Raw genomic sequence first — 23,039 nt, 5'->3', positions numbered from 1 at the left:
CAGCATCAATTTCATTGTCTGTCTTCCACCATGATCCAATGCATGCAGATTGCAAGTCCTAATGATACTTATTGTATACCTCGGTGGGCAAGAGCCGTCTCTTCAACTTCGAAATGAGTTACTGCAATTCTATTCTGCCATGAACCAGCACTGTTGAGAAGTACCATTTTCTGCCCAAACAGGAACCAGGGGATGGACGGTGGGCGAACGTGGTTCAATTGCAACACCTTGATGACGATGAGATGCGTTGCGTTACCCTTCGGTAGAAGCTCGGCGCTAGCATCACCAAAAATTCGGAAGCGCGATTCTGCCAACGGGGCTAGTGACCAGTCATTCGAGCAACAGGACGCAACATTGCCACGAACACAGTCCATGATTCTTCGGCAATGCGAAACCTCAAGATTGTAGCAAGGTCGCTCCTGCGATTTTCCGGAGACGAGCCACTACCGTTAACGGCGACTGCATGGGACGCCGCATCAAATGCGCTGGTATGCGCCTTCGGCCCTTCGGAATCACGTGCGACCATCGAACTCAAGAGACTGCATCATACTCGCAACGGTGTCGAGGAAAAGCTTGAAAGCATCGCATCGTGGGATGCGCCATGCCCGCTGCCCTCGCTTACCCATGACTCAATCTTGAGCCTGCACCATTTCGCCGACACTTCGACATCATGTTTGATTCTGGCCGGAGGAGACATCGTGCTCGTGCGAGAGGACCCATCATCTACAGAAGAGCTAGTTGAGATCGTGGGCTCAGTCGATGCCGGTATCTCTGCTGCGGCGTGGTCACCAGATGAAGAACTTCTCGCCATCACCACACAGGCGGACACTTTACTATTGATGAGCCGCGATATCGAAAACATTGCGAGTATCAATCTCACCCCCGAAGATGTCAACGTCTCCAGTCATGTCTCTGTGGGTTGGGGAAAGAAAGAGACACAGTTCAAGGGCAAACGAGCCAGAGCACTGCAAGATCCAACAGTGCCAGAAAGTATCGACGAGGGTGTACTGAGCCCATTCGACGATCGCTCTGTCACGATAAGCTGGAGAGGTGACGGCGCATGGTTTGCAGTAAGCAAGGTCGAGGAAGAACGCCGTCGCATGATCCGCGTCTACTCCCGGGAAGGACAGCTGGACAGTGTGAGCGAGCCCGTGGACGGCCTTGAAGGAGCTCTCAGTTGGCGACCATCAGGTAATCTGATTGCGAGTACCCGTCGCACCGAAGATAAGATTGAAGTGGTGTTCTTCGAGCGCAATGGTCTTCGCCACGGCCAATTCGATCTTCGATTTACCCCGGAAGAGCTTGCAGCCCTCTCGATTCCGTTAACACTCAAGTGGAATAGCGATTCCAACGTGTTAGCTGTATCATATCCTGGCAAAGTACAACTTTGGACGATGAGTAATTACCACTACTATCTCAAGCAAGAACTTCGATTTCCGGACGCTGGTCCTCGAACAGTCATATGTAGCTGGCATGCTGAGCGTCCGCTTGTAGTAGCTTTGTCAACTCCAGGTAAGTTGGCCCTCGTCAACGCAAGGTTAATATAACTAAGTTCAGTTCAGATGCGCTTCAAGTGCTTGAGTACGCGTCCACAATTTCGGCCGGCTCAGTCGCCCCGCCGAACGATTTTGGCATGGTCGCATCAATAGATGGATGTGAGTGATGCACTTTATATGCGTGATTTTTTCGACACTAATTACTGCAAGTATCCCTGAAACTCACACCACTTCGCATCGCGAATGTGCCACCTCCCATGTCACTTCACACTCTGGGTCTCGACTCAAAACCAATGGACGTAGCGCTTTCAAAATCTGGCAATCGCTTGGCAGTGCTCTCCGACAGCGACCTTGCTGTGTATGCTCTCGATCTCAACAAGCGGCCTATACCCAAGCCTAGTCTCCTCTGGCGCAGTGATGCGATAAGTCATGGCTCACCACGCCACGTCACGTTCTTTGGTGAGGATCAGATCTTCGTACTAGCAGACAGCTGGGACGAAGAGGAAAGCTCGCTCTGGCAGTCCGAAGGCGATGTGCTACTACCCCAAGGACACATAATGGAGACCGAGAACGTGTCCCTACTTTTGTCCAACGTTCATCAAGAAACGCCGTACATCGAGTTTCAAAATGGTGCCCTCCATCAGGTCGTTGTAGATGAGCTGAGATCGGATTGTGCTCCCCTGACGCCTTTCGTGCATAGGTTTCCTTCATTTGCGCTCGAGGTTCAAGTGATCGATGTTGAAGGCCAGGTACGCAAACATACTCCCCGCGACGTCGTATCAGCTAGCTAACATGGCCAGACATTGGCATTTGGATTAACAAAGAGTGGAGTACTATACGCTAACGAGCGCATTCTGGTCCGCAACTGCACGTCTTTCGTGATTACCACTGCGCATCTCATTTTCACAACGACACAACATTTACTCAAGTTTGTGCATCTTGCAAGTGCAGATGGTAAGTCCAACTTGCATCATGAGACTAGACGCATGTACTGACATGTACTAGAACTCGAGGTACCCGCAGACGAGCCACAAAAGGATGAGAGATGCAGGAGCATCGAAAGAGGAGCAAAGATCGTTACTGTGATGCCTACGACATACTCAGTCGTGTTGCAGATGCCAAGAGGTAATCTTGAGACGATCTATCCGCGAGCGCTTGTGCTTGCTGCCATCCGTCGCAACATTGAGGCAGAGCGTTACGATGAAGCCTTCTTTGCTTGTCGTAATCAGCGCGTCGATCTCAACATACTTCATGACCACGATCCGGAGCGGTTCATGGCGAGCCTGGAGAAGATTATTTCACAGATCAAAAAGATCGAACATATTGACTTGCTCCTGGCGCAGCTCCGGTAAGCGATTAACCATGCATCTTAGAACATGGTTGCTAACTGTTCAAGTAACGAGGACGTGTCGGAGACCATGTACAAGGAAACGTTGAAGACGAAAGATCTGGCTACGAAGCCAAAGCTCTCCCTAGACCAAGTCGAGAACAAAGTAAACCGGATATGCGACGCTTTCCTGGCCGTGTTAGAGAAGTCTCAGTATAAAGACGCGCACCTGCAAAACATCATCACAGCCCATGTTTCCAAGACACCACCAGCTCTGGAAACAGGTCTTGCTATGATAGGTCGCCTACAAGGTAAGTCTTATACATTTGCGTTTTCCGCATTTCTAACATGTCACAGCATCTAGCGATCCCCTCACTGAGAAGGCTGCCGAACACATATGCTTCCTTGCAGACGTCAACCAACTATACGACACATCTTTGGGACTGTACAACCTTGACCTCGCCCTGCTCATCGCTCAACAGTCACAAAAGGTATGCTGATCGAATACATGGGTCTCATTAGTAGCTGACCCTCAATAGGATCCGCGAGAGTATCTGCCACACTTGCAATCTCTACAAGATCTGTCCGAAACTCGTCGCAAGTTCAAGATTGACGACCAGCTCGGAAGAAGAGCGAAAGCGCTCATGCATCTCAAGGATCTTCAGGCCTACGATGAGGTACAAGACTATGTGCAAAAGCATGATCTCTACCCTGAAGCCTTGAGCATGTACCAATACGACAGCACCCGTCTGAAGGAAATCATGAGGTTGTACGCAGACTTCTTGAGTACTAACAACAAGAACAAAGAAGCTGCATTGGCGTACGAATACCTCAACGATCATGCCTCCGCTTGGCCATGCTACCGTTCAGCCAACCTCTGGCGTGAGGCTTTGTCGTCTGCTATTCTCGCCGACGTAAGCGCGGATGAACTCTCAAGCATTGCGACAGATCTTGCAGAAGGTCTCACAGAATCCAAAGACTACCTGTCAGCTTCATCAATAACACTCGACTACCTCTCCGACCTTGCGTCCGCGGCACGTCTCTTATGCCGAGGCTGCCATTTCGCCGAAGCAATTCGCATCGTCACACTCCGACGCGAGCCCAGCCTCATCACCGAAGTCATCGACCCCGGCCTCGTCGAGCGCAGCGCAGACATGACAGAGTTCCTCGCCGACATGAAGGGTCAACTGCAAGCACAAGTACCTCGACTCAAGGAACTCAGGGCCAAGAAAGCAGAGGATCCGCTGGCATTCTACGAAGGCATGATCGACGGTCCTGCCGATGCCAACATTCCCGACAATATTTCTCTGGCGCCCACAGATACAACGAGTGGTGGCACGTTCATGACCCGGTACACAAACCAGACTGGTACCGTGAACACAACAACTACGCGCAAGACAAGCAAGAACAAGCGGAGAGAAGAGAGGAAGCGTGCGCGCGGTAAGAAGGGTACAGTATACGAAGAAGAGTATCTTACCAACTCCATCGAACGCCTCATAGAGCGCATCAACAGCATGCAAGAAGAAATCCAACGTCTTGTTGAGGGTTTAGTCAGACGGGATATGAGAGAGCGTGCTGATGCTGTGTCCAACGCTGTCAACGAGGTCATGGAACGGTGTCAAGATGCTATCAAGGAGATGTATCCACCTGTGGCTGCAGGGAGCTCGGAAGGTATCAATGGGGCACCGATTGGAGTTGAGGGCGAGGCGATGAAGCCTACGGGCGGGGATGCGACTTTATGGGATAGCTTGCAGGAGGTTGGAAAGAAGAGGGAGGCGCCTGTCGTGAAGATGTTTGAGAGGCTTAGCCTTTTGGGATAGGCAGGCTGTGGTCTTTCAAAGTAGACATGCTTGAGACTCCTGAAGCTACAATTCTATGTGTCTCAGAAGATGCTACTTGGACGGTGTTGCGCGGGTGTCATTACCCCTGATAGTGAATCCATGGCGGATGGATGACATAACTAGCGTCTGTTGTGCATCTCCGGCAGTCGCGTCATTACTCCTCGAATGCATGCTCACACCAAATACGCGTCAACACCACGCGTATCAAAGCCTGCTTCGCGATTTTTTGCCCAGGCGCAACCATGCGAGCCGAATGTGCAGCTGGAAACCACGCTTTTGTTCATTTATGCTATACTGACGTTTGCAAACCCGTAATCGATCTGCCATGATACGACCTCCCGTGCCCGGTACGAACGCGCCGACGCCCTGCCAGACCATGATCGTCCGCCCTATCTGAAGCCGTGCATCTAGCTCTCCAAATCACAGACCTTAACACCTTGCTCCGCGCAAGCGACTTGGAAATCGAACAGCGCCTTCGCACCGCCCTCGTCCTCCTCCGCAATCTCAGTCTCCACGAGAATCTTCCACTGCTCGCGGCCAGAATGCTTGCCTATCGTAGCCACCAGTCGCTGCAGGCTGCGTACTATACCTTTCGCGAGCTTGTCGTGGTCTGGCTCGTGGGTGTCGGAATGGAAGAACAACCAGTCGAGATATTCTCCATACCGCCTATCTAGCTGAGACTTCTCGTTGAAAGGGAGCATTTGCTGGAAGAAGCTGCCGAGGTTCAGGTGTACCGATTTCGAAGCGACGTGGTCCTTGTCTTGCTCCTTGCACAGCAGTGTTACGATGCATACCAGACGATCGATAAAGGCGTACGGATTGCCATATTCCAGGAGTTCTTCAGAGAGATGGATCTTAATGATACGAAACTGGTTGGCTGTCTTCCAGATTGCGCTCTTGCATGTAGTGGGCTTCCTGTAGCCGATCACCTTGCGGAGAGTACGCGGGCGGGGGACGGTGGTGTAGTACTTGCTTATACTGCCCTCTGTATTGAGGAAGAGAGTGGTTTTGGCGAAGACGACCCACATCGCCTCCGTCCTGATTGCTTTGGAGATCTGGAGGATATTAAAACGACCTGCTCCAGATTTAGTCTTGGCGCCATGTTTGGAACATAGCTCGAGCATCCGCTTGGTTGTTCCAGGGTGGCAGCACTCCTTGACTACGACAGGCTCGTCGATATCGAATGCGAGGCCGTATATGTCTTGTCGTAACTCCATGGGGATCCTATCGAGGGCTCCGAAGCCACCTTGCTCCTGCCCATCTGATGCGCTCGAAATGGCTTGGCATTTCTTGGGAGAAGCGTAGGCGTTGTACCCAGGGATCGGGCTTGGAGATCTTGATAGTGTGGTCAGCTCCGAGATGTCCGTCAGTGCTGGCGATGCAGCTCGGTGTCTATCGGAACAGTCAGTTTCCATGCTTTCGGTCATGTTTTCCCTGGTGCCTGCAAAAGAGGTTCGCGGCGATGAGGTTGTGGTAGGGAAAGAGAAGGTAGGCAGCAGCAAGTAAAAGAGGAACGGGAAGACATGTGGTGCAGGGTCGATGTTCTGGTATTCTGCCTTCACCGCGACAGGAGAACGTTGCTTTTTCAGGTGATCGAAAGCTGGTCACAAGATCGCGGTTCACCCAGGATTTTTATGCTCGTGGCAATGCTTCAGTCCACGGGCTCGATGCGATTGGTTATCAAAATGGTAGCCGTAGCCAGAAGGACACGATGTAAGTACGTAGTTTCACTGTTATTGTCATCCTGTTATATCTCAGCCGCCTTCTCCAAATTATACTCGCCGCTCTTTGCAAGGTCTCCTTCTCAGACCAAGTAGCCTTGTTTGATCGCTCATTTTCCACGTTGTCTCGTCGACGTCATCAACGCGTCCCCGTCCGTTTGCCAGGCAACCATCTGGTAACACCGCGCTAGTCGCAAACGCTCTTGTTGTTCTGATCTCCAGTGCTGCGTATTCATTTTTTTCGATCAGTCACACCCGCTACGAGACCAGTAAGTACTAATTTCCCTAACAAGTTAATGAATCGAGCGTTCTTTCATTTGCGATACTTTTCAGTCAGGCGTTTCAAATCTTGGTTTGTGACAGCGAACGCCAGAACTTGTTCTGTAGCGCAGTGGGAGTCGATTTTTACTAATTTATTCTGTGCTAACGTAGAACAAATCTCTTACGATCAGGCTATGGTTTACTCAAATGCATACTATAGAAACCAGCCTCTTCGTAATGCGCGCACACAAGCTGACACTCATCAAGATCGACGATCAAGATGGCGAAACTCTCCGATAACACCACTTCAGTCATGCACGCTCAAACACAGAGTCCGCTGTTCCAGCTGCCCGGAGAAATCCGCAACAGGATCTACTACTACGCACTTGACATGTGCTTCATACACTCTTCACGCCGATCGGCACAAAGCACCTCCGCGCCCGGTTCCATCAATCTACAAGGACATCTGGAGCAACACCAATCTTCTACGACCCTCTTGCTCGCCTGCAAAGCAATATGCCAAGAGGCCGAATCTCTATTCGCAGAACTCACTCCCGCAGAGGTTGATCTCCAGGTCACAAAGCGACTCAGCCGAACTGCAAAACGCACACTAAACTCGTTCATGCGGGTCGTCATACAGTACCCAGTCGAGAACGAGAGAAGGAAGCGAGAAGGCAGAAGCTCGGCCAAAGTGACCACCAGACAGTTAGGTTGGGAGCTGTTCAAAGCTCTCAAGCTATATACACGCGAATCGGCAAATCTTTGCCAAAACCGAGATATGCGTCGAGAGGCTACAGTCCATTATGGATTGCGCTGGCCAAGTCGCTTCCAGTTCGCCGGGGCCATCAAGAGAATGGCCAAGGACAGGTATACGTACTGGGCAGTCGAAATCCAGTACGAGTACTACGACACTGGAGATGTTTCAGAACTTCGAGAACTACGCTACATTGCTTGGGCGAGAGATGAGGTGGAGAAACTGGGCAAGCGGATTCGGTTCTTCGTCACGATCTTTCATGGTGGCCCTGCCAAGAGAACTTTCCCTCTGCTAGAGGCTGTTCTTGGCTATCGAGGCATTGGGGAGGGTGAGATGCTGGATTCTGTGTTGGTGGGTGAGAACTGGTGGTCTGTGGAGTTGAGCCTCTGAGTTCGAGGCAGGAGGATACGTGGTCAGAACACCTTGACCAGGTTGCATGTATGATGAAGATGTATGTACCAAGTGCTCGGTTTGGATGTGTGATATGAGATAGGTGAACTACATGTATGCGGCAAACGCACTGCTCAGGTATCCTGGGGCCGTCGAATCATGATTGTAGTCCATACAGGTACTTGACAAGTTCTGCTGACGTGACGGTAGTGTTACGTATCCAGCTAATCATGCTAAGCTAGGCGCAGGACGAGAACTTATCTCGTGAAAGATTGGAACTAGTCTATGCTCCTTTTGGCGCGTTTGGAGAAGATGACTGAGCAAGATACTTACTGGGAAAGGATAGTGAAGGAGCTGATAAGGGGTCAGTGCATAGTAAAGTCACAAGACGAGCCTACCACACACAGATCAAATAGCCTTGCAGTTGGCTTATAGTGGGTATTGTTCATGGATCAATAACGGTATAAACTCATCTGTAAAGGATAAAAAGTCCCCGTCAAAGTCGTCAGGTGGCCGTTAGCCCCTGTGTCAATCACGAGGTCTTTCCTCGCCCCTCTCCTTTGGTAGATCGTCTCCTCTGTATTATATATTCCTCCTTTACTACATTTGACTCTTTCCTTTTCCCGTATCCTTCCTGTCATATCTTTGTACTGTGTAGATTATACTCCCATATCCTAGACTTCGTCTCCCGTATACCTCACCTCAACCGATTGAACGGCTAGAAGCGATGAAGTTCCTCTACTCTAGCTTATTTACAGCGTTCGCGTTGGCTACTGGTGCCCTGGCTCTTCCAGGTGCATCAAATTCGGCCTCCTCCTCGCCTCAAGTCCAAGTCAACTTGGAAATCGCGGGCAACACCAATGTCAAGATATCGATCAAGAACATCGGATTCGAGCCTTTGCGTCTAGTCAAAGTTGATGGTCTTCTAAGCGACTTGGCCGTCGACAAGGTCACTGTCGTAAAAGATGGTAGGTCGCTTCCGATGCACGGCGGAGCAGATACTAATGCATTCATTGTACAGGCAACAAGCTACCTTTCTACGGTATCCATGTTGACATCGACCTCACTGCGCTGGAGGACTCTTCATTCCAGGTTTTGTCACCCTCGGAGACGGTCGACAAGCACTTCGATATCGCCCATGTTTACGATCTTGGCGCTGGCGGTATGATCGATTTGGTGTCTCAAGGCACCTTCCTCTATGCGACCTCTGGATCACTGGCTGTAGAGACCATCTCCTTCATCTCGAACACTCTTACCGTCAACATCGATGGATCTGAAGCAGCCGCGACCCGTCAGACTTGGCTCTCGAGCGTATGGAATGCGGAATTCAACCTCCAAGGCGGATGCACCCACGAACAGTACGACATTCTAGACCAATGTCGCAGTCTGTGCTCAGATCGCGCCTATTCCGCCTGGCAGAACTCGCTTTCCGACACTGGCAATCACACGAGGATCATGGAGTTCTTCAAGGACGACACTGTGCAGATTCGCAAGAAGCTCAACGACGGCTTTCTCGCAATGGGATCTGAATGTCGAAACATGAACGAGGGCCGTGTCAAGATCTTTTGCAACAACCTCGATGGCTGTGAACCGGGTGTATTGGGGATGACTGTGTGGGCTGGCGAGGAACTTCACGTCAGGTTCTGCCCGTTTTGGTTCGATGCGTGGTACCAGATTGATCATCCAGAATGTCATGAAGGCGACAAGACCAAGACGATGACGCATGAGCTCTCTCATGCATTGTTCAGCGTCGGAGATGTCAAATACGGATATGACAACTTTATCACGCTCAACTCCACGGATAACCTCAACAACGCGGACACTTATGCATTCTTTGCTAAAGGTAAGCTATCTCACGGAAGCCTTCTCTATAAATTCTGGACCAACCGCTAACATCATACAAAGCTTCCCACAACAATTGTTGAGTTTGGAAGATCTTCACATTCGCGGCTTGTTGGAAAAAGAGTAGAATGTGATGATACAAATGGGGTTACGAGAAGTCCAGCCGTATGAGCGTTTACTAGTGATATCCGCACGGCGGTGTGAGAATTGGTATTAGGGTCTCTACGTAGCCTAAACCCATGACAAGGATCTTAGACCTTAATCTTACCTAGCGCCTCGACGTCGGTGAATGCATTGACCAGGGCAAAGTACACCCCGCTTTCTGTCTTGATCACCTACCATTGCGGAGACTCTGAATATCACGAGCTGCAAATATCTCGTGCTTGCGGGTCTGTACCTCGCCACACACAAGATTGGCGAGTCAACAAGTCTTTCGGTATAACCCTCGCCATTACTGCAACTACAACATTTCGCAACCGGACGTATCCCGCCATGGAGCTACTCGATCTTCCAACCGAAATCTTCGAATGCGTCATGGCGCACTACGTCAACGGGGAGGGCATCCGACGAGCGTGGCTTCGTCGCAGTGTGTGCAGTAATCGATCATGTCACCACTCATGACGGACAGCATTGCTGACGACTACAGGGACCTTCTGCGACCATATCAAGATACAAGTGTTTGCCAAGCAGCCTGTCTCAGCCTATTGGAACCTGAGTAAGCGCGACTCGGCGTTTTTGCGAAACATACTCAGGCCCTTCCTCGAGCACCGAGTGGTCGCCCTGTACGGCGCCAATCACGTTCTCCCCACGCATATCAACAAGATTGTCGACGTTCTCGTTAACGTCAGCGGTGATACCTCGCCTGACAAGCGCTCTGTTTGGGTTCGCGGTGTAATCGGCGCTCTGATCAAAACCCCGAATATCTGCAAGCTCGCCTATAACCCGAGTGACAAAAGCAGGAGCATGGTACTGTCGTCGCCGGGGCGTCAAGAGGCTCTGAGTGTCGCGGTCATCATGGGAAAGAGGGACACTGTCTGCGCACTTACTACCGAGCAGGGTGCCATGTGGACAAAGTGCTCGACAGGATCTGAACTGCGTTGTGCGCTGGAGTTGGCCGTGCAAAACGATGACCTCGATCTTGTTGAGGTCCTACTATCTCATACTCAGCGATCAACTGTGAGCCAGATCATGAAAGTACAAACCATGACGGTCGTAAGCGGCATTATGCATGCTATCCGGAGCAATGAGCCCATCGCGCTGGTTTTGCTGGACTGGTACATCTCAAATGCCAAGCACAAGGAGATACGCTACCTCATGGACTGGTTCGAAGAAGCCTGCGCATCTGAATTGATGAGCTTCCTAGGTAGGCTGATCGCACTGTCCACGCCAACTATGCGAAAAGATTTCAGAAAGAGGTTCCTCACGATAGCCGAACCGTGTTCCAACGCATATAGCAGGCGCCATCATTTCCATCCTCAGCTCTTCCGTGTTCTCGTATCCTTCTTGTTGGATGCAGGTTTGTTTGACCGCATCAACATGAACTCATCCGAATGGACAGAGCGCGCTCAATTCCACGGTTTGATTAACACTGCGGTACGTAGAGGGGACTTGAATGCACTTGAGCGCGTCATGGCGGCCAGCGCAAATTCCGATCGCCTACGCCCCGATGCTAAGGGTCTGTCAACTTCGCTACGCCACGCTACTCAACAATGCCGTTTCGATATCTGCAAGTTGTTGATAGATCACGGCGCCGATCCTGATCTCAATCTTGGTACGAAAGACCCGAGATAGATTCGTCTTTCGAAATTCGGTAAGTTTCACTTTTCTTCGCTCAGAGCAGTTCATTCTCAGGAGATGGCGTACCTGAATCAATTATTTCGTATTACTTTGACGTTCCATGCTTACCAGTGGTAATACAGCGAAGAGACTCATACATTCATGTGGTGGATGCGGGTAAAATGGCTGTGGAGAAGCTGGCTGCGGCTAGACGAAGGAACGATGGACATATGCCCAGGTGTGGCTAGATTCGCAGGGTCCAGGAACGAGGCCTTTGCCTACTGCATGGTAACTCGGGTAGACGCCGGAATGGAATCGAAATGAAAAACGAGCCATCTGAGCTCCTGCACGCTTCTAGTTGAATGCGATGATGACGGTGTCAGGCGCGTGGAGGAGTGAGGTTTGTCGGTTGATGTGACTCCGTAGGGAAAGCCCGCTGTGGAGCCGTCGCGACCGAAGCTAACCTGAATGGCGTCGAACACGTGATGATCTTGAACATCGGGTCGTGTGAAGGCTACGCAGTATGCGCTCTCGCTATATTCGACACTTGGTTTGTGTCCAAGATACTGAAGTCGTATCCAAAAGGTGTGTTGGCATCCTTGGGTGCAACCTTAGAAGGGTTGCGGGCCGATGCGCTGTTGTGGAATTGAGCCAATGGGACGCCTGATCTGGGCTTTCCCTGCCACCCTGCGTCAGCTACTCCTTAGTCACTCTGACTGCAACATCACTTGAGGAACGCAACCTGAGCAGGCTGCTGTTTAAAACTCAACGTATGGGGAGGAAACCAGCAGAGTGCAGAAGTCATGTCGGCAAGTATCTTTGTTCATTAATCATCTACCCAATATCGGTACGCTGTATCTCTGGTATATCGCCCTCCACTTGCCCGCCTTCACAGATCCCAATCACAACTTCTTCGACACTGTTGAACCAACCGAATTGGCTCGATCAGCAGCCACCGTCATTAGGGTCAGACCTACAATCCCACGGCGTTAGCTCTCGTCCTCATCGCACAGTTCGCGACATGTATACAGCCACTTACTTGAAAAACCAGTCAGCGACGGTCTGAGTGCCGCCCAATGGACAGTTGTTGATGTTTTCTTTAAGTCGCCTTTTGCAGTCTTCTACAGCCAAGGTATGTCCTCCGCTGCTACCCTTCCATCCCACCTCGTAGTTCATCTTGATGCCATTGCACCTGGCCGGGGCGCATGCTGTCTTCGTTTGGCGATAGTTGAAATATCCCGCGAGGGTTAATGATTTACACAGGTCGTCTGCAGCATCAAGGAATGAATTCTTGTTGCAGTCGTTGAGGTAGGGCTTGCCGCTGCCATAGCAGCCGGCCATGGTGCTGGTGGCCGAAGCCAAAGCGATGAGAGGAATAGAGAGCTTCATCGTGAAGAGCTTGATGAGAAGAGAGGAAAATTCGAGTGTGGTGGTGTTGTTGTTGTTATTGACTTGATGAGGATAAAGAGAGATGGAACAAAGAAGAAAAGCTGCTGGCTTTATACCTTATGCGACTGACTCCGACTGGAACGTGCTGTTCTTACCTCTCTTTCACTCGGGTTGCACGCATATCGACCGTCGCAAGAGCGAGGCTGGAATCCTGCCTGGTCGTGATCCTACACGGGAAGATGTAGATTGCGGGATGTACGAGCCAATCCGCGTACGGGCAACTCTTGTGAAGGATTGCGCTAATCGTGGGCGTACGAGAGAACTGGGACTGTAGGATTGGAAAAAGACTTGTCCTCCGATGAATGTTTCTAAGCCAAGTATCGGGCGTAAGATAGTTCAATACACCAAGGTGAAGCTGTGGGCCAAATTACGCCCTGGTGGAGTAACCTCCACCCAGAATCCTTTACAATCCGCTATATCCGACTGTTAAATGTGTAAACACGAGAGACCTGCTTAATGCGGGAAGAACCGACGCTACGAGAGGCTGAAGAGCAAGGGTGTGAATAGACGAGCCGGGTCTTACCAGTATAGGCTATATCTCCACGAAGCGGACCTGCAGATTTTTGCACAAACCTGATGGCCAGGTAGCATTCTACCAATTGAATTCTGGACCATGGAGGTTATATTAGCGCACTTTCTGCCTGAATGGGAGGACATTCAGTGTCGCGTAGCTGTCAACACCGTTCAGACTTACGCCGATTTACCGGTCCCGCGGTTTAAACACCTCCACCAAGTTTGATATCTGTAATGCTCGGCGCATCGGTGTATCTCTGGGTGCATCGGATCATCTAAGGACAGCACCGACTGAAGACTACCTAGCCAAAACAGATGTGGAACATACGGGCTATGCATATGAATATCATAACGTAGAGATGACCTCTTCATATCAGTAATCGCAAAGCCGTTCTCCACGTAGGGCGCCTGAAGCTACGGTAATGCGCTCGTTTGCGTTTAGCCTCAGTCAGGAAGCCAGATAGAAGTTCCGAGCTCCTCGCAACGTGACGTTCGACTTGATGGAAATGCGTTAACTGCCAAGGGCTTGGTGTAGCAGGATGAGATTTATCATCTCCGGGTCCCTATGTACCTGTGTCACAGGCGACTTGAAGACTTCTTGTCGTTCTGGATGTTGTCGCGCTGATCTTCCGAGGGTTATAGGCGAAATCAGGCGTAAGGTCATGACCAAGCTCTGCGAGTTAATGCTTGTGACATGGACCTCAATTAACGCATTCGTCTTCTATCTGGCTGTGAGAGCATCGGTGGGTAGTCGATTAGCGCCTCCTGAATACCAATCGGGTTGGTGAAGAATGATCCTTCGTCATCATTTGATGGTTGACAAGTCGGCAGCATCTTGACCTAGATGAAACGCCGTGACCACTTCCTCTTCTTACTGTGCTCTTTTCCATTTCCTTCCATCCTCATGGATAGGTAAAGCAGGCCTGTAGGAGCAACAGAGGACCACCCTTACTTCGACGTCGGAACACAGATACCTTGCCCTACCCTGAGATTCCCACAGTCCACACCCTGATTCCCTCTTAAGCCCAGCAAACCATCAACACTCAACCCATTCGCCTCCGCAATCGCCCAACACGTATCCCCCTTCTCAACCCGCAACTGCCTGTCCCGTTCCCCACAGCCAGCAACAACGGTATCAGCCCCATCACTCCTATTCACAAGCTTAAACACCAGGAACAGAAACACCAGCACCAGCAGCGCAAATGGCAACATCATACGCACAGCGCTCCTATTGCCTTCTTCTATCATCTCATCCTGCTCGCGTCGTTGCTCGTCAGACGGGGGCTGCGAGTGCTCGCCCGTTGCACGCAGCTCGCCGTATCGGTTTCCGGGCTCGGATTCGTAGATAAGGCCGGATGCGTCGCGGAAGGTGTAGGTTTGGGTGTCGGCGTCGTAGCCTATGCGCTCGAAGCCGGAGGGGAGGCGCTCGGCGTCCTGGGGGTTGTGTTAGTGGTCTGGTGAGATATGAGGTATAGAAGGCAAGTTACGCTATCCATGTCTGTCCAGCGACCCATCTTGAGAGGGCTGGGCTAGGTAGGGTAAGTTGTGAGGGTAAGTAAGGTGCTGATTACGATATGCTAGGGAGGTTGGTGGTTCTCCAGATAATTACGGATGCGCGGTTACGATGTCGCTAGTTGTGGGATCGCTACAAAAATCCAGGTATCATATGACGCTGTTGCTTTTACAGCCAGTTGCGCAGGAAGCGAAGTTAGATGCAGGAGGGTACGTCGTACGCTCTGACGCGTGGCGGCGGCGCGGAAGAGACGTGACGACGCGGGATGTGGGGCCTTTCCGTGGCGTCCACGGGTGGATCTACAGCGTGCATTGGGCTGGGCTAACGGGCGGCCATGGCTACTTCACACACATCGCAGCCAACTCAAGGTAGCTAATGTCAGTGCAAGCTCACAGGACCACTGATGGCATGATGCTTATCTGAAGTAGACCTTTTGCTGTATTCTACATGCACCGTTCTGACTACATAGCAAAAGGCAGCTGCTACGGCGAGTCGCATGCTCATAGGATGACGAACGCGCACACCCACTAGTGTATGCCATCAACCTTAACCTTCATTTACATCTTTCTTGCTCATCCCAGATGTCCTGAAGCAGCCTTGCCGTCTTCACACTGTGGTTCGCAGCCATATTCCAAATGCCATTGCGCTCAGAGCTCCTCTTCGGCACCACAGCACCATAAGCCAGCAATAACACCACCATATCGATATGCCCTCCCTTGAGTGCATACCACAGCACTGGTGTAGATGGGAGATAACCTTCCTTTCCTTGTGTGATTTGTACACCACTGCGGATGAGCAGCCTGGTAGCCACAAGCCAGCCATTCTCCACCGCCACTGTAAGACCCTGCCATAGTTCGTTAGGGCCGATATAACCCTTTTCATGATTACGAATTGCGTATCTTAGGGTGGGATCGACTTGAAGCAGGTACTGAATGATGTGCGCGTGGCCATAACGACAGGCTGAGTGGAAGGGCGTTGGCTCCAGTCGGCGTATGTAATTGATTGCATCCTCGGGATAGTAACTGAAGCGTAGTACGTCCATTTCACCATTCCGAACTGCCCAGTCGATCCAGCCCCGCTTTGCTTCCCTGATCAATTTTCCAGAGTAGCAATACTTCAGGTACCAGGACATGAGTGTAGGAAGTATAGTAGTACGTTGCTCGAACATGCATGCGTTGATCGCGTTGTGCAGTTGTTTGCGCTTGTAGAAGCGTTTTTCCATACGCTCATAAACGAAAGAAGCGGAGTAAAAATGCCCATTGACCGCGGCGGCGGTAAGCGGCGTGCCGTAAAGCTCGCTACATAGACCTACGTCGTATACCTTGCCAACAAGGAAACGAAGGGCAGGTTCACTATTGACAGCAGCGGCAGCAGCGAGCATTCCCACCGTATCTGCGCGGCTCATGTTCTTCCTGACCTTGACCGAGTCATCGAATGGTCCCTGGCAGAGATATGCGAGAATGTCGTCTACCGAGAGTGCCGCTGACATGGCGTTACAGAGGGCCAGGCGGTAGCGTTCGCGCTGCGCTTGCGATTGATGATATGAGAATTCCATGAGGAAATCGACCGTGGCTTCCATGTGATCAAGAATGTACGTCGAGCGGCAGCGGGTGGGGCCCATCTTGGAGAGGACAGTGTATATATTTGGTGCCAGTAGACGCTGCTTGCGGTCGTCACTGAAGCTGCGGTAGAAACTTGCGGAGTATCGACCAAACATATCCTCGTGTATTGCGATTGCGAAGGCTTTGCACACATATCGTGCTCGGACTGCCACAGCCCATCCGCGGCCATTGTACAGATAGTCGTGCAGGTAGTTGTGTATGATAGCAGCGAAAATTTCTGCTGGGAGATCAAGTAAGTTCATGATGTATCCAGAAGGTGGAGAGCTCATGATGCAAGACTTTGCGACTGAGTTGTACTCATCGCTGCGCTGCCAAGCAATTTGCGCGTTTGCAATCCACGGGTATCAAGTCGCGTAGTCATCTGACTCCAAGTGCAGGATTGACGCGCTGTTGCTGCGATCAGCTTTCAACTTTTGATCTCGCAGTCGAACAATGTCCACAGAGATGCCATGTGGTCTGGTAACTCGAGTAGTACCGCGCGAGCGAGCATGTCTCACAAGTGAACATCCAGAGGGTCTTTATGGTAGCGAGACCCACAACCAAATATTAGTACAGAAATCTCCGAATCCACAGGTTCATATTGGAGAAGACAATTGCCTATATTGCAAAAATTGCGTCAGTTGGGGCATATTAGAACTGATAGCAATAGCTCCAAGGAATCCCTCAAGCTTTTGTTGTTGCGTGCCCAGGTAGTACAAGAACGCTAAGCGTTCGGGGATAAGGGAGGTGACAAACGGTCTGCGTTGGCGAGGCTGTACGTCTCGGCATGATCCCTGCATCGTGAGGCGTCGTGTGCAGTCTAGATTGGGAGCCTGTACGTTCTGATGGCAGAGTGGATGTCAGGAGGCGCGGCGCTGTGTGATTGATGTCAACGATCAGCGGCGTCTGTATTGATGATGATGACCGTGCGGGGAAAAGCCGACGTTGGCGGCTTCCTAGTCGTCGCCTCGCGCTTTCCAATTCCCAGAACGTGTCAGGGATGCTACGATAACGCGTGGTAGGCGCACCTTCCCATCTAAGTTTCATCATTGACATGGCACGACTTACAGACCGTATGAAGGACGCGTTTGATGATTGCATCTTTCAGCCACCGTCTAGACTCGTCGCGCGCAAACAAGAACCTGCAAGCCATAGCGCGCCACTGAGGCTGTGCGCGCCGTCCACGTGTAGCAGCCAATCTGGCTGATCGACGTCATTCGCTCGACTTCCGGTATCCACCTGCATACTAAGCACGTACCAAGCCGGGTCAAGCTTGCCGAGCATTGATAAGGAAGGCGGTGGCCGCGCCTCACTTACTTGGCCACACTTCTACCACCGCCCCAAGTACATTCTTGTACTCAACCACCCCCAAACTCTACAACACCAAAACCGATGGGAGAACCCGACGACCCCTCTATACGCAGCTTCAAGTCTAAGGCAGTATCTGCACTTGGCTTGGGACGCAAGAAAGACACGCAGACCGACGTCCTTCCGACCCACAACCCCCACTCGACCGCCCATCCTGGCCTAGATGGCAGCAACCCGTCGCGTAGTGCACATGGCACCAGCGACCACAGCGAGAAGCCCGTTGCCAGCGATAATAGCTCCACAGACATCGACAATGGCAGCGTCAATACCGCGCCCGATGGAACGACGCCTCCCGCCATAGGATCCGAGAAGCGTCCGTTCTACTCGCTCGTGCGTGTCAAGAACGGAAGCCTCCGATTCATATCCCACACCAAGAATGCCATCACACACAGCTGGATCAACCTCCTGCTCGTCTTCGTGCCTCTTGGCATTGTAGTCAAGCTTGTGCACCTGAAGCCCGAAATTGTCTTCTCCATGAACGCCATCGCCATCATTCCGCTGGCTGGCCTGCTCGCGCACGCGACTGAAGTTGTCGCTGCCCGTGTTGGAGATGCGCTCGGTGCACTGCTTAACGTATCCTTTGGAAACGCTGTCGAGTTGATTCTCTTCATCATCTTGCTCGCCTCTGACCAGATCGAGGTCGTGCAAGCGTCCCTACTGGGATCCATTCTTGCCAACCTGCTTCTCATTTTGGGCATGGCATTCCTACTCGGTGGTTTGAAGTACCAGGAGCAGGTCTACAACAATACCGTCACTCAGATGAGCGGTGTCATGCTGGCCCTCGCCGTAATGAGTCTTCTGCTACCCACTGCCTTCCACGCTGCTTTCGAGAACAACGCCATCGCCGACCACGAGACATTGTCCGTCAGTCGTGGAACCAGTGTCATCCTCCTACTGGTCTACGGCCTGTACCTCGTCTTCCAGCTCAAGAGTCATCGTTATCTCTACGCTAGCACTCCCCAACATATCATTGACGAAGAGTCACATCCCGGTGTCCTTGCCGGTGCTTTCGACTCGTCCAGCTCCGACTCTTCATCCAGTTCCAGCAGTAGCGACAGCGACAGCTCCTCCAAGAACTCTGATGGCACCATGAAGAAGAAGGCCAAGCGTATGGTGAAGCGGCTTCGCCGCAAGTCCAGCGCTAGCTCCAAAGACGCAGATGCGCTCTCAGCCCTCAATTCGCCAGAGGGTGAGCTACACCACAGTCCTTTCGATTCAGAGAGAACCAATAGCGTCGCCACTGCCAACAACGCAGCTCCTATTACTTCCCGCCGACACTCATTCGACGTCATGAGTGGTGACGAGGCCGATAACGATCAATACATCCCAGTCGTCCGTGACTTCGAAGCTGCTTCGCAAACTTCGCGCTCAGTGACGAAGAAGGAAAAACGTAGGCACAAGAAGAGCAAGAAGGATCGCCGTGATCGCAACAAGGTCGACACCATTCCTGAAAAGGAGGTCGTGCCGAATGAGCCCACGCCCAAGGTCACCTTCGCTGAGGAAGTACAGAACGACAGTGCCACTACTATGAATTCGAACCCTCGCAGATACAACCGGCCTGCTCTTCCTTCGCTGCTCTCCAACAATGTCTTCTCGAACCCTCAGAACCTCGCTCCACTCGGCGGTCCCGCGCCCAATATTCGTATGGCAGCACCTCGCGACAACACAGCTCTGCGTGCACCCCTTCGTCGATCCAAGTCCCTCCCGGATCAAATTGGCCGCGCGGATTCCACCGGCAACACAGTCAAACATCCTGCTGTCTCTCCACAGGCCGCCATGGCCCTCAACGAGGATGACGAAGACGATGAAGCACCTGACATGTCCATCAAAGCTGCTATCTTCATGCTTCTGATCAGCACTGGTCTCGTTGCTGTCTGCGCCGACTTCATGAGTGAAGCTATTGAGCCCATGGTTGAGAGTTCTGGTATCAGCCAAGCGTTTATCGGTCTTATCATTCTTCCCATCGTTGGCAACGCTGCAGAGCACGTCACTGCAGTCACTGTCGCGATGAAGAACAAAATGGATCTTTCTATCGGTATTGCTGTCGGCTCTTCTATTCAGATCGCCATCTTCATCACACCTGTCATTGTTATCCTCGGTTGGATCATGGGCAAGGAGATGACACTGTACTTCAACATCTTCGAGACTGTTGCACTATTCGTCACAGTCCTGGTGGTGAACTTCTTGGTACTGGATGGTCGCAGTAACTATCTCGAGGGTAGTTTACTGATCGCTGCCTATATCATCATTGCGCTGGCCAGTTTCTTCTACCCTGACGGCTGTGAGGCCAGTGCCATTGGTGGCAACGAGGACCGCTGCAACAACGGCGAGGTTGCTCGATTGGCGCAGGGCATGGTCAAAAGGATGATTGGCATGTAGGGCCAACATCGATAGTCAAGAACCTTGAAGCCTGAGTAACATCAGATTTCAGTATGAGTTCTTGGTCATTGCTATTGCTTTGCGATCATACGGTTGAGTGGCATGGTGTGATGTCCGCTCCCGTTTAGAGACTTTCCAGTGTGTCTCATCTCTTTCTATTACGATAGCATACAGTCCTTACAGACACCTAATAGCTTATTACCTCAGAGGTCCTCAAATTGACACATAATACTGGCTCCTCAAACGGAGCCTGCCTCACATTCTTGCCTGTGTTATTTTTCCGTGTCATGGACACTGCTTGTTCGTGGCATTCGTTGATTTGATGCACTCGTTGCTGATGTGAGGAAAACCAACGATGCCTCTAGCTAGTCGAGGGGTCATCTTCCGGCGCCCTGCCAAGAGATTTGGCGTCTGCCTAGCCCGCTCCTTCGACATACGGGGAACACTTCGCGAACTCAGCCACCAAGCTTCGACGCCCTCTGCCCTTTCCGCTGCTGATCCTTCAATATGAATATCGTGCATTCCGTCCATCTAGGATCGAACAAAAGCCCAAACTCATCCTCCCACCACGCCACGTATCGCGACACATCCTGTCGACAAGACTCCTGCTTTCCCGCATGTTGAAGAGTCGGTACAGCGCGTTCCTTTCCTTTTGTATACATAGCATAACATGGTCAGTCGGGGTGGTCGATCAAAAGGTTGTGCTAATTGTCGTCGCCGGCGTGTGAAATGCGGTATGTCCATTCACCTGGTCAACCTTTGCAGAGACCTGCTGCATGTGCTGACGTGACAAGACGAAAACCGCCCTGAATGTGGACAATGCATCAAGCGTGGACTCAAATGTGAAGGGCCCAAAGACCTCACTTGGATCAATGAGAGTGTCACGTTTGAAAGCAAGCCGGCAAACACAACCCAGAACGCAATCGTCAGGATAGCTACTCCAAACCAGCTATCTCTCGCAGCCTTCGAAGATGATATCTGCTTAGCATATACACGAAAGAACTTGCTACGCGGGGGACCTGTTGAGATAGCCTGCAACATGATCGAGAGCCATGCCGCATCCATGAGAAGCGACGATCCTGGTCTGGATTTATTGCGAAAAGGCATAGTGAGCCTGTCTACCACCTTCTTCGGTAGCCAGCATCGACAGGGCAATATCACGACCAAAGGCTATCAACAGTACGGTCAGGTGCTGCGGCAGCTCAATTCACATCTTGCTCGTACAGAGCTCCAGACGACGAACGAAACATTACTTACGTCACTGTCTTGCATGCTTCTCGAGATCTTTTTACCTACTGGACCAACGAACTTTCTGAAACACCTGCGAGGTCTCGACGCCATTGCGATGCTACGAGGCCCGCCCAAGGAGTCTGAAGGTATCAACGCTATCATATTTCGGGGCCTTCGCATTCTTTCCATCGTTGGGGCACTTGCGGAATCCAGGCCCTCCATATACGCGACCGAGGAATGGAAGCGAATTCCGTCTGCACATTCCAACGAGTCAGGACTCTTTCAACACCACGTTTTCTCCATCTTGGCTGACTGTACCCGCCTCATCAGCCAGCGGAATGCTCTACTGCACTCAAAAGCATGTCCAGAGAGCTTTGAATCCTTGCTTATCGAAGTGGAGGATGTGCTTAATGAGTTGGAAGCGCTACGTCCGTTCTGGGACGTCTTGAACCGGAATCAACTAGCTGGAACGACTGAGCGATCTGACATGGCGAAGACACTGGGAGTGGCCAACCACGTTTCTGCAACAGCATTGATGCTTTACAACACCGCATACATATGCATCATTCAGATCAAAGATTCATTGTCTCCATCGCCTGTCAACACCGCACTGCGAAACGCCGCCGCGATGAAAATCGCCAAATGCCTGGAGTTGAAAGAGTACGAGCAGCGGGAAGGTGCACCGCAATCCAATACCATAGCCTTTGTAGCTATCAAGGTAGCCTGGCAAGCTTTGGGTGGGTTCAACTCACCGGAAGGACAGCGCTTAGCACATACTGTCAAGTCTGCCACCAATTCCGTCTTCGCACGAGGATCTACGCTTTCTGATGCGTCGCACTTTGCCCATTATGTTGAAGAGTCGCTATTCACCAAATTCCTTGGTAGGATACCTCTTATAGCACCGGATGGCACGGCGTGTGTTGGCAACGAATTCGGCTTGTGGCCTGATGGGCCTCCAGGGGTCATCGAGTTCAGCATGCAACAGCTAAGCACGCCCTCCGAGTTCTTTTCAGAGACCACACTCGCGCCGCTCTAGTGTGGCGCAGCTACTGTGTGACCGGTACGGGATTAGCAGCGGTCGACAGGAATCCCTCCTTAAGATGCGATGTCGCAGTACATTACACGGACACGCCACTCCTAATCTACATCAGAAGACTTCTTCCACCGCCTTCTGGACCTCTATATTAATTTCGCGGCATGTCACGCGGCTCCACATGGCGTGTTTCCAAGCTTCCCCGGATTTAGACATTAGCCGGCGGGAATCTGAGAAATGAAACGCGGCGAATTTACATCTGAACGAGCTCCGGGCGAACGGCGCATCTTCATTGATGTGATGTCAATCCAAGAGGATCTTGAGCGATGCTCAACACAGGCGGCTGTGGCTCCCTGGGTGTTCTCATAGACACAGAGTTCATGCCTCACTTAGCTTGGCCAAAACGGCGACACACTGACAGGTGTCACCAAACATCCGAGCTTCTACTATAGCAACTACCGGACAGGGTTTCTCGCCGCCTCCGATGACCCGGTTCCAGCAGTTTAAGCATGTCGTCTACCATAAACGAGCCAAGAGCCCCTAAG

General features: G+C 51.6%; 8 protein-coding genes across 8 annotated transcripts; 5 read left to right on the top strand and 3 right to left on the bottom strand.

Annotated features, from left to right (window-relative positions):
- Positions 1-386: 386 nt before the first annotated feature.
- Positions 387-4,643, top strand: J4E85_003166 (uncharacterized protein; the record flags this gene model as incomplete). Its single annotated transcript, XM_051467437.1, has 8 exons — positions 387-1,512; positions 1,563-1,655; positions 1,707-2,245; positions 2,297-2,450; positions 2,502-2,844; positions 2,893-3,134; positions 3,181-3,314; positions 3,363-4,643. 8 exons carry the CDS (start codon positions 387-389, stop codon positions 4,641-4,643), a joined length of 3,912 nt encoding a protein of 1,303 aa, XP_051328596.1.
- Positions 4,644-5,071: 428 nt separating this feature from the next.
- Positions 5,072-6,091, bottom strand: J4E85_003165 (uncharacterized protein; the record flags this gene model as incomplete). Its single annotated transcript, XM_051467436.1, has 1 exon — positions 5,072-6,091. The coding sequence occupies one exon, from the start codon at positions 6,089-6,091 to the stop codon at positions 5,072-5,074; it is 1,020 nt and encodes a 339-aa protein (XP_051328595.1).
- Positions 6,092-6,926: 835 nt separating this feature from the next.
- J4E85_003164 (uncharacterized protein) lies at positions 6,927-7,790 on the top strand (the record flags this gene model as incomplete). Its single annotated transcript, XM_051467435.1, has 1 exon — positions 6,927-7,790. The coding sequence occupies one exon, from the start codon at positions 6,927-6,929 to the stop codon at positions 7,788-7,790; it is 864 nt and encodes a 287-aa protein (XP_051328594.1).
- Positions 7,791-8,517: 727 nt separating this feature from the next.
- On the top strand, positions 8,518-11,423 carry J4E85_003163 (uncharacterized protein; the record flags this gene model as incomplete). The annotated part of the gene is made up of 3 exons (XM_051467434.1): positions 8,518-8,758; positions 8,812-9,633; positions 10,279-11,423. The coding sequence occupies 3 exons, from the start codon at positions 8,518-8,520 to the stop codon at positions 11,421-11,423; spliced, it is 2,208 nt and encodes a 735-aa protein (XP_051328593.1).
- A 3,091-nt stretch (positions 11,424-14,514) lies between these two features.
- On the bottom strand, positions 14,515-14,884 carry J4E85_003162 (uncharacterized protein; the record flags this gene model as incomplete). Its single annotated transcript, XM_051467433.1, has 3 exons — positions 14,515-14,520; positions 14,592-14,804; positions 14,858-14,884. 3 exons carry the CDS (start codon positions 14,882-14,884, stop codon positions 14,515-14,517), a joined length of 246 nt encoding a protein of 81 aa, XP_051328592.1.
- Positions 14,885-15,436: 552 nt separating this feature from the next.
- J4E85_003161 (uncharacterized protein) lies at positions 15,437-16,747 on the bottom strand (the record flags this gene model as incomplete). Its single annotated transcript, XM_051467432.1, has 1 exon — positions 15,437-16,747. The coding sequence occupies one exon, from the start codon at positions 16,745-16,747 to the stop codon at positions 15,437-15,439; it is 1,311 nt and encodes a 436-aa protein (XP_051328591.1).
- A 1,129-nt stretch (positions 16,748-17,876) lies between these two features.
- Positions 17,877-20,231, top strand: J4E85_003160 (uncharacterized protein; the record flags this gene model as incomplete). The annotated part of the gene is made up of 1 exon (XM_051467431.1): positions 17,877-20,231. One exon carries the CDS (start codon positions 17,877-17,879, stop codon positions 20,229-20,231), a length of 2,355 nt encoding a protein of 784 aa, XP_051328590.1.
- A 1,039-nt stretch (positions 20,232-21,270) lies between these two features.
- Positions 21,271-22,497, top strand: J4E85_003159 (uncharacterized protein; the record flags this gene model as incomplete). The annotated part of the gene is made up of 1 exon (XM_051467430.1): positions 21,271-22,497. One exon carries the CDS (start codon positions 21,271-21,273, stop codon positions 22,495-22,497), a length of 1,227 nt encoding a protein of 408 aa, XP_051328589.1.
- Between the last annotated feature and the right edge of the window lie 542 nt (positions 22,498-23,039).

This window comes from Alternaria conjuncta (assembly GCF_024043145.1).
Source record: "Alternaria conjuncta strain BMP 0040 chromosome Unknown scaffold_4, whole genome shotgun sequence".
NCBI classification, from domain to species: domain Eukaryota; kingdom Fungi; phylum Ascomycota; class Dothideomycetes; order Pleosporales; family Pleosporaceae; genus Alternaria; species Alternaria conjuncta.
This window is presented reverse-complemented; position numbering and strand designations above follow the sequence as displayed.